The 10145-nt window shown below is 54.7% G+C and overlaps 1 protein-coding gene and 1 pseudogene across 3 annotated transcripts; one reads left to right on the plus strand and one right to left on the minus strand.

The window, feature by feature from the left end:
* Positions 1–217: 217 nt before the first annotated feature.
* Positions 218–1302, minus strand: LOC115282392 (annotated as a pseudogene).
* Positions 1303–1939: 637 nt separating this feature from the next.
* Positions 1940–9004, plus strand: TAC4 (tachykinin precursor 4). 3 transcript variants are annotated; one of them, XM_029928043.1, is made up of 5 exons: positions 1940–2363; positions 5292–5385; positions 6614–6646; positions 7469–7540; positions 8641–9004. In XM_029928043.1, exons 1-5 carry the CDS (start codon positions 2247–2249, stop codon positions 8715–8717), a joined length of 393 nt encoding a protein of 130 aa, XP_029783903.1. In that variant the 5' UTR covers positions 1940–2246; the 3' UTR covers positions 8718–9004. The 3 variants fall into 3 exon arrangements, with proteins under 3 accessions (XP_029783903.1, XP_029783904.1, XP_029783902.1); XM_029928044.1 differs by having other exon boundaries at positions 1942–2345; positions 8629–9004; XM_029928042.1 differs by having other exon boundaries at positions 1944–2363; positions 8629–9004.
* The last annotated feature ends 1141 nt before the right edge of the window (positions 9005–10145 follow it).

Genomic DNA, 10145 nt, shown 5'->3' on the forward strand with positions numbered 1-10145 from the left:
TTCTGGAGGACGGGGTGGGCATCCCCCATGGCCCAGTGCCTCAACTCACCCAGTCAATAATAGTAACAGTGATAATAGTTAACGGCGTGAAATACTGAGAGCCGTGCCCTGGGCCAAGCGCTCCATGTGCACGATCTCATTTCATCCTCCAACAGCTTTGGAAATAAGTGCTATTATTTTTTTTAAACCCAATGTATTTATTTAATATATTCATGACAAGGGCTCAACCAGAGACTTAATTTAAAAAACAGAAACAAAACAAAAATGACACCACAGTTTAAGATACAGAGTCCTAGGCAGAAACAAAGGAAAAGACAGACCATCTAAAAAGAAAATAAAAAGACAACACAAGGAGAGAGGCTAGACAGTCAGGGTGCTTGGCTGGAGACCTGCTTTGAGTAGGTTTCTTGCAGATACTTCTTAAATGCTGTGGGGTTTTTCCAGAGCTCGGTGGCATGCGTGTTCAAAGGATATGGATGTTAGGTTCTCCTAGCAGGCTCTGGCTGGACAGCAGGATGGTCCTGATGTCATACAGGGCAGACCACTTGCCCTTCAGGATGTCCAGGCAGATGTTCCCCTGGGTGTCCAGGTTGGGGTGGTAGCAGGGCGTGAGGAACTGGTCAGTGGGCGCGTTGTAAGGGTGGCCACTGGGGAATTCCAGAGACAGCTTATACCTCAGGTCCTCGTACACAGTGCCAGCTGCTCCATGGATGGTCCCCACCCATTTGAAAAGGTTGTCTGATTCAGGGAAGGCAGAAATTCATTTGTCACCAGACATCATAAGGGTCATCAGCTCCTGCTGTAGCCTCTTGCCCACAAGGCCCCGGGCGGCGCCCCCGCTGGGCTCAGTTCCTTTGCAGGCAGCGGCGACGCTGGCGGCAGCTGGGTCGCGGTTCTGGGAGGCCACCCGGGTGGCACGGGCAAGGAGCATAAGTGCTGTTATTAACCTCATCTTACAGATGAGGATTCTAAGGTTTAGAGGGTCTAAGTAATGTGTCAAGGTCACACAACTATTTAGTGGTGGGGCTAGGATTGGAATTCAGGTCTCCAGCCACAGGGCCCTTGCCCTTCCCTGACACATGGACAAAAGGATGGATGGATGGGAGACAGGGAGGAACTAAGTGGAGAAAAGTCTTGGGGGCCATGTTAGGGGAGGTCAAACATTATGCCAGGGGCCATGAGGGGAGACACTGGAAGACTGTGAGCAGGGAGAGACAGATCAGGTCAGGGTTCTAGAAAGATCGCTCTGGGGCACCTGGGTGGCTCAGTCCGCTGAGTGTCCGACTTCGGCTCAGGTCATGATCTCACGGTTCATAGGTTCAAGCCCCGCATCGGGTTCTGTGCTGACCGCTAGCTCAGAGCCTGGAGTCTGCTTCAGATTCTGTGTCTCCCTCTCTCTCTGACCCTCCCTTGCTCATGCTGTCTGTCTCTGTCAAAAAAATAAATGAAAATAACATAAGCAATTATTTAAAAAATTAAAAAAATAAAATTTTAGAAAGATCACTCTGGCAGCAGCGGAAAGTAGTTCAGCGCTGATGGCACCTCAGCAGGAGGTCATTTTTCTGGCGAATCCCAGTCCTCCCTCCTGAGGACTTCCACCCCTTGAAGCACTGCATTCCTTCTCGTAGGGCGGACATCTGTTTCTCTACACACCTGGGACTCTTGACAGAGTGGAACGTCGGGAAGGGGGGGCTCCGTGACGGGGAGACAAGTGGTAGAATAAGATCTGGGGAGAGGCCTCTCACAGGGGAGCAGAGCACCAGGCAGGGAGGAGCCATCAGTCCTCCTCCCTTGTCACCCACCATTTCCAGGGTGACAAGGCCCCCCCCCCCGCCCCCAGGCTTGTAGCCAGGCCCCACACAGTGCCTCATTGTGCACCTGCCACCAAAGGAATGCAGCCAAAGGCCAGGCGGGTGTTGCATCACAGAGCTGAGCCCTGGGATCAAGTGCGGGGCGGCAGTGGGAGAGGTCTGGTCCCTTCTCTGGTATCACTGGTCTTTCCAGCCGAGGAGGGAGAGTAGAGAGTCACAGGAAGTGGCCCCAGGGGCCAGATAAGCTGAAGGAAAGCAGGGTAGCTGGAAGGACGGAGAATAGGTGGAGCTTCACACACGCGAACACACACACACACACACACACACACACACACACACACACACACAAAGGGAGGGAGAGGACCCAGGCCTGGAGGCAGCACCTACAGGCTGAGAGGGGCTCCCAGAGGGTCCCGGGACACAGCAGTCCTGACCATGCTGCCCTCCGTCCCTCTGCTTCTCCTGATGGCGCTGTCTGCGTGCGCTGTGACGGTGGACGAGGAGCTGGCACTCGGAGCTAAAGCACGGCCCTGGGTAACCGTGACGCTGGAGGTACCTGTGGGGTGAGGCAGCGGCTGGTCCAAGGTGGAGGGGACGGAAGATCCCTTTTGCGGCTGCCCAGACAGCAGGGTGTACATTTATAGCCATGCTGTCTGATTTCCCTCTGTGGGCAGATTCAAGGTCGTGGCCCCTGGCCTGGCAGACATCCGAAGGGAGCAACCATGTATGAGTGTGTGCGTGCATGTGTGTATGTGAATGTGTGTTTGTTTTACCTTAAACTATGTTCCTGGCACTGCCCTAAATGCTTCATAAATTTTCATCGGTTTAATCCTCCTATCAACCTATGGAGAAGGTACCATTACTATCCCCATTTCACAGATAAGGAAACTGAGGCACAGAAAGATCAGTCTGTCCAAGGCTATGCGCGGATTCAGAAGCACAACTGCACACTTGCCCGAAGTCAGTGTATCTGTCCATCAGAGGACATTTTCCAGAATTTCCTTTCAAGGGGCGGGGTGGGGGGGTCAACTTGAGGCAGGATCACTGTTTCATCTCTTATATAGAAACTCTTATTTCCTGATAGGTGCTTGGTTTGATTGCCAGTATCTTCTAGTAAAGTGGGGAGACATCCAAAAAATAGGCACCCAGCATCTGTGTGCCCACTCCATCTCATTGGGAAGATAAAGATCCTGACCCTGGGCAGCTCCTGGACAGGGGAATGAGGCCGACAGAGCAAACAGGACCAATGTTCAGTGAAAGGGTTCAGGAGGGCAGCCGGGGCAAGCCTGAGCCTGGCTCTCCCAGTCCTGGGCTGGTCAGGACCCTGGGGCCACCGGGCAGAGCCATCAAAGGAACAGCCATTTTGGTGCATTTCCAGGGGTTCATGCTTTGTCAGAACGTGAAAGCACGTGTAGTCGAGAGGACAGCGGGGTGGGCAGACCCGGGTTCAAGTCCCCACTTCTCCACTGACTGTGCGACCTCGGGAAGGTCACTGCTGCCCTCTGGCCGTGAGTTTCCTCCCCTGTGAAATGGGAGGCGAGGGAAATGATCCCCAAAGGTATTTTCAAGCTTTGACATGCTTTGCCGAACATCACGGGCCCTGGCCCGGGGCCCAGGGACACCGAGTCGTGTGATGGGGAACTCTCTATGCAGCACCCACCTCACCCAGTCTGCTGGGCTTTCCCCCTGCGAGCGCCTCCCCCTGCAGCTGGGTCTCACTCGTATTCTGTTACCTGACACACAGGGTCGGGAGTAGAACCATTTCCACGAGAGAGGTGAGGAAGGAACGAGTCAGTGTCAGGATGACTTGTCACCTCCCCAGCTCTGAGGGATTCCCCACCCCCCCCCCAGCTGTCCCTGGAACTGGGGATTTGGGTTAAATGCATGAGGAGGGCTTCAGGTGGGGGAGGGGTCTGTCCCCAGTGAAAGGGAACTAGTGTCCGGACAGCCCGGGAGAGTGAGAGAGGGGTAAGTCTCATTTAATTCGTAAATAGTCATGCTCTCCAGCTTGCATTTGAAGGCCGCCTTTTACTCAGGCAAACTGGTTTGCATGAGCTTTTCAGAAATGGGTCCAGATCTCCAAGGAGACTTTTCCGGTTCCTGGCCAGGCTAGGCGACTCCAGCCAGAGACAGCTGCCCCAGCTCTGGAGAAGACAGACTGTCAGTGACCGAATCAGTCCGGGGCTTAGACGACAATCCACTCCCGGTCCTGAAAGTTGGGGAGAGTAGAGCTGTGAGAGGCAAAGCGGTGTCCGCTGCCTCCCAGCCAGATCCCTGCCATTTCCAGGAGCTTCCAGCGCCGCCCCAGGGGAAGCCCCTGACCCAAGCCTGGCTCCTGGCCTCCTGGCAGGGGGCTTGTGTTACTCAAGGGCTCTAGTTGTCTGGAAAAGGAGACCCCATCCTCCTCCGGAATGACAGAGAAAGGACCCCGACCCCTCTTCGGCATTTGGTATCCCACACATGCTGCGTTCTAGGCTCTGTGCCTGGCACTGGGCACACAGAGATGTGGAGATGGTTTAATACTGTCACCCACTGTCACTCTCTCCACTAGCAAGCAACTCTCCCTCTCCGCAGAGCTGAGCAAGCCCTTTGGGGGATCAGGTTGAGGCCAGAAAGTGAGATGGCATTGGCCAACATCACAAAGGCTGATGGGAAAATGAGAACTTCAATCCATGGCCCTTGGCCCAGAACTTTCACCCATCAGCTCAAGGATGAAAATGACTTTGCCCAGGATAGTGGCCTCCACCCCAGGCCACACGCCGTGTTCCACACGGGAGACCCAGGCTGTGGGGTAGGTAGGGTACACGTCGGGGGAAGCAGGGGGAGGAGCAGTGAGAGTGGGGCTGCAGGGGGAGCACTCCTGCCTTGCCTACGGGTGCCCGCCATGAATTCATCAGCTGCCCCTCCTTGTATACGCTTGGAGATATGTTCTAACATGCAGTAGAACCCAGACTCTGGAGGCAGAATCCTGGGGTTCAAATCCTGCCTCCACCACTTCCTGTGTGACCTTGGCCAAGTCACTCACCTCTCCGTAAGTCTCCATTTCCCCATCTGTAGAGTGGGAATAAATCAAAGTCACTACTTCCTATGGCGGTTGTGAGTAAGAGTAAGCAAGATTTGGCCGCAGTGTTTGAGCCTCTGAGAGGATGGCCTGGATTCAACTTCTGGCTCCGTCTCCGGACAAACCCATCTCTCCGTGCCTCGGTGTTTTTGTCTGTAACCTGGTGCCCATGCCAGTCCTTAATTGGTGTGGTTTCAGTGGGGATTAAATGAGATCATGTACAGAAGCACGGGGAACGGTGTGAGGAACATAGTAGGCAGAACATTAACTATTTATGGTGGTGTCGAGGCACTGTGTTGGGTAAGGAAAGCGCTAGAGCCCTGTGCCCGCACAGAGCAAGTGTCATGACATTGCCATGGCTCCGGCTGCCCGCCCCGTCTTGTCTCCAGCCTCTAACGACAAACCCTCTGCTTCTCCAGGACGGCAGCGGCCCCCTCATTCAGCTCCCGCTTCAGGAGGTGAAGAAGGGCAAAGCGAGTCAGTTCTTTGGGCTGATGGGGAAGCGAATGGGAGGTGAGTGACAAAGATGGGCGCTGCCCAGACAGGAGAGGTTCTGAGCGGGTTCAAGCCCAGGCCCCAGGCCGGTAGGGGTCACCCTTGCAATAGAGTGTCCTCCGAATATGATCGTCACACACCGACACTTCGTGGAGAGTCCATTACGCCAGGTAAGAGGTATAAAACCCGGGGCTGTCTCTTGCACGTGGGGGTGCGGTGACCCTAGGTGAGGCATCAAGAGTCAGATGCTTGGGGCGCCTGGGTGGCTCAGTTGGTTAAGCGGCTAACTTCAGCTCAGGTTGTGATCTCTCGGTTTGTGAGTTCAAGCCCCGCGTTGGGCTCTGTGCTGACAGCTCAGAGCCTGGAGCCTGTTTCAGATTCTGTGTCTCCTTCTCTCTCTACCCCTCCCCTGCTCATGCTCTGTCTCTCAAAAATAAATTTAAAAAAAAAACAGTAAAAAAAAAAGTCAGATGCTTAACTGACTGAGCCACCCAGGTGTACCTGTTTTTGTTTCTTTTTAAACAACTACTGACTTACACACACACACACACATACTACATGCAAATACATAGGGAAATTTCTAGAAGGATAGCTATCAAACTGTCAGCAGTGGTTACCTCTAGGCTGGGAAGTGGAGGTGAGGGGAAAAGAGTAAAAGGGACTTTAATTTTTACTCTACAAACCTCTCATTATGTGCCTCTTTTTAGAGTGGGCATGTACTCAAAGACTGTTCTTGCAATTAAAAAAAAAAAAAACTATGCACATAAAAAACCAGAGAAAACCAACTTGCGACCAAACACTTTTGGCCTTTGTTTTCTCCTCCACAAAATGTGTTTGGGTCTGGACCACTGCAGTCCTCTTCCCAATCCAACAACCCATGAGGAACAGGGGATAGGGATCGAAGAGAACCATTTATTGAGTCCTTAGTGTGTTCGCATATGAGCCCCTTTATCACCAGCGGGGAGCCTAAGGTTCAGACGGGTGAACTGCTTTTCCAAGACTGCCCAACTGGGTGCCAGGCACCAGTGATTCCCAAGCCTGTGCCCCTTCTCAGTTCCCCACCCTGTCTTCTCCCCAGAGTAGCCAAGTGGCCCAGCCCTAACAGGACAACAGGAAGTGAGTGGAATTCCACTGATGACCCACCGAAGGCACCAAGCCCCCAAAGAGCCCTGAACCCTTCCTGCCTCACCACGCCCCCAGGCACGGCCCTCATTCCTTCTTTCTCTCCCCCCGCCCCCCCCCCCAGGAATACCTCCTATCCAGCCAGAGAGAAGAACAGGTAAGTGTTGTCCAGCCCTTCCCCTCAGCATGCCATCTGGGGAGGGCTGGGTTATCCCAACCAAGCGGGAGGCGGGGAAGATGCTCTCGCCAGGGCACCCCAGGCTGGCATCGGAGGGGGTGGGGCCAGCACGGTTTGGCCGCACACTCGGCTTCCTGGTTGTTTCCTTAGAGAGGTGGTCTGTGCGTGGGGAGGAAGAGACAGGATGAATCTAGTTCTAAGGTTCAAAATCACTTTGGGTCTAAAGCCTGGAATTGGAAAACCAACCCAATCCTTTCCCCACATCGAGCCTAGAAGGATCTGAAAAGTGCAAATCTGAGCAGCCGGTACCCTGCCCCAAATCCCTAGTGAAAAGGGGGGAAGAAAACATCAAAAGAAAGGCAGCCAGCCTTCACCCACCGCACCCTCAGTACTGAGGATAGAGTCCGGTGCTCTGACGACTCACCACATCCTCCAGGCTGCTCTCATTGACTTGACTCCAAGCCCCACCTCCCCTTCCCCGACTGCCTGCCCTGCCCAGGCAGAGCTGGTCTCAGAGCCTGGGTGCCGCGCTGTCCTGGGCACACAGCCCTGCCCTGCACTGCTGGGTCAGGTGGCTGGTCAAGGAAGGCAAAGGGAGGGACAAGGAAGGAGAAGGAGGTGGGAATCAATGAATGAATCAGTGAATGAATGAACCAATCCACGGTTCTTCCCCCAACTCCCAGGAAGCTTGAGGAATGACTGCATTCGCGAGGCCCCAGCGCTGGCCCTGCCCTGCCCTGCCCTTTTTGTGTCCCAGGACGGCCTTCCTGTGCTGCCCTCTTTCTTCTCTCTCTCTTCTAGCTCCACCACCAGGGCCCCAGCAGGGACAGACGGCACGGGGCCTCCTGCGCAGGGCGGGACCCTCTACAGAAGGTAGGTGGGAGCCTCTAGAGGATTTGCAAGGGCATCGTGCAGAAGCGACTAGATGCTTCACAGCCAGTCTCCGTGGTGGGGGCCCAGCTGGTGGACCAGCAGAGCAGGGGTCCCACAAGCCATCAGGCAGGTGTCCTGTAGAAGAAAGCAACTGAGATGCAGGGAGGTGGGTCCCTTTGATGATCCAGGCCTGCGACAGTTGTAGTCCTGAAGCCGGACCCTCTCCATCCCCAACATACTCAGCTCCCTCCACAGGACCAGCGGAAGCCACAGAGAATGATGGGTGTTTTTTCAGATCCTGCAATACCCCCCTGATTCCCTCAACAATTGTGTGAATCACACCCTACACCCTTATCAGCTAACACCTCTGGCAGGGGCCACACCCCCCAAATGGGTCCACCCAATAAATGAATGAACTGGCATGAAGGCAGATAAGGCAACCAGGCTGGGGGAAAGATCAGAAGCTCAAGCAGGCCTGCGTGGGAGCGGGTCGGAGGTGCTGAGTCCCAGTCTGTCTTCCCCAGGCCTGGCCTCATCCTCCAGAGCTGTGTCCTCTTTCAGGAGGCCTTCCTGGCTTTCCTGAGCGAGAGCCTGCTCCTTCCAGCACAGGCTGTCGGGAATAGAGATGACAAGTCCCCTATTGTCCCCCAAGACTCTTTCCTAAATGTTTGAGGGATTGGATTCCATGGGAAGGACTGTAGAAGTCACCTCAGTACCAAAACGGAGTCGAGTGTCCCTCCATTCAGAGCGTGGGCGGGAACTGTCATTTTGCAGGGATGGAAAGCCACTCGCCCAAAGTCACACAGTAAGCTGAGGAGAGCAGGGACTAATGCCGGGCCTCCTGCTGCCTAGTCCCCTACACCTTCTGCATCTCCAGGAGCTCTGTGACCTTTCAAAGACCGAATTAGCCCCGCCCTTCTTTTAGAGAGAATAGTTGCAGGTGGAAGAAACGGCAGATGAACTTGTCATTTGTCCAAAATCCGTACAGCCTGGGGTCAGAGCAGCGGGGGGCCCGGAGAGGAGGGACTGGGGAAGCCTCCAGGGGTGGTGGGGACAGACTAGGCTCTTCTAACCACCGTCATGCACAGAACCCTTCCCAGGCAGAGAGGACGAGGACCAGGGGTCAGAGGGAGAACGCCCAAAGCACACCTCCCGGGGACGAACCGCCGGCTCCTGACCTGGACATGACAGCCAACAGCGGCCAGGCCAATTCTCGTCTCAGTGCGTCTCCTGCACCCAACGCTGGTATGTCCCACCCGGCCTCCTCGAACTCACCGCGGTTCCTTCCAGAACTCCTCGGTGTTAGGCAATGGTGATGCAGAAATGCACTGTTGTGAGCTGGGAGTGACCTTCCCCTCAGCACTCAGCCCCCCATCCCACTGCTAAGCAGGGCCGAGTGCTACCCACTTCTATGTCTCCTGTGCCCGGAACACAGTAGGAGCTCAATAAATGGACAAACCATGAGTCGTTTCTTCTCTGGGACAGGGCAGATGGCAGGAATGGCCTGGGCTCTGCACCCTGCCCAGTGGCCTGGCAGGGCAGCAGGCCAGGTCTTTCCCAGAACCACAAAGGGAAATTCTAAACAGCCCTGGTCCCCACCTTTGGGGTGCAGGTAAGCAGGACAGCCCCGGCCTGAACGCAGACACCCTTTCCCTACTCATAGTCACCGTCTCAATGGCCCAAACCCATGGGTCTATTGACCTGGAGAGGAACTGGGTCCCAGGTCCTTCATCAATCCTCATGCATAAAGTGGCTCTTCAACTAACTGCTTTGCTTTGGGGACACAGGCACTTCGTCATGCTCTGAGCACTGGAGAGCGCTCCAGAAAAACAAAACCCTTCCTACCCTCAGGGAGCCCCCGGTCTGATGGGGAGACCACCGCCACAGCCCCAGTGGTTAACAGGCAGGCAGGACACAGAGGCCCCCAGGGATGCTTATTAGAAAAAGGTCTGTTGGCCAGAATGAGACCATGGAGGGCAACACTAGGTAGTAAGTGTGGAGGGGCTGCATGAAGGAATGAGTTGGGAGTTGTGTGCGTTCAGCAACAGAAGATGATTCGTTCATTCCCTAGGCTACTTAACATTTAGCTTCTGTGTCCCTCTCTCTACAAAGAAGGAAATGGATTCTAAGTTTTTTTTTTTTTGCGGGGGGGGCCATCTGATCCTTTGGGAGTGGAGTGGCCAGGCTGTTTTAAAAGGAGGGAAAGAGGGGCACCTGGGTGGCTCAGTCGGTTAAGGATCTGACTTTGGCTCAGGTCATGACCTTACGGTTCGTGGGTTCAAGCCCTGCATCAGGCTCTGTGCTGACAGCTCGGAGCCCGGAGCCTGCTTCGGATTCTGTGTCTCCCCCTCTCCCTGCCCCTCCCCCTCTTGCTGTCTCTGTCTCTCTTTTTTTTTTTAATGTTTTATTTATTTTTGATACAGAGAGAGACAGAGCATGAGAGGGGGAGGCGCAGAGAGAGAAGGAGACACAGAACCAGAAACAGGCTCCAGGTTCCGAGCTAGCTGTTAGCACAGAGCCTGACGCGGGGCTCAAACCCACGAACGTGAGATCTGACCTGAGCCGAAGTCGGAGGCCCAACCGACTGAGCCACCCAGGCGCCCCT

This window comes from Suricata suricatta, chromosome 17 (genome assembly GCF_006229205.1).
Source record: "Suricata suricatta isolate VVHF042 chromosome 17, meerkat_22Aug2017_6uvM2_HiC, whole genome shotgun sequence".
NCBI classification, from domain to species: Eukaryota; Metazoa; Chordata; class Mammalia; order Carnivora; family Herpestidae; genus Suricata; species Suricata suricatta.

What these genes read in the sequence shown, in the direction of transcription:
- TAC4 (XM_029928042.1), top strand. Translation starts at nt 2,247, where the DNA reads ATGCTGCCCTCCGTCCCTCTGCTTCTCCTGATGGCGCTGTCTGCGTGC. An exon ending in CCAGCCAGAGAGAAGAACAG is followed by an intron (nt 6,647 to 7,468) that starts GTAAGTGTTGTC and finishes TCTCTCTTCTAG; the next exon opens with CTCCACCACCAGGGCCCCAG. An exon ending in GGCGGGACCCTCTACAGAAG is followed by an intron (nt 7,541 to 8,628) that starts GTAGGTGGGAGC and finishes CGTCATGCACAG; the next exon opens with AACCCTTCCCAGGCAGAGAG.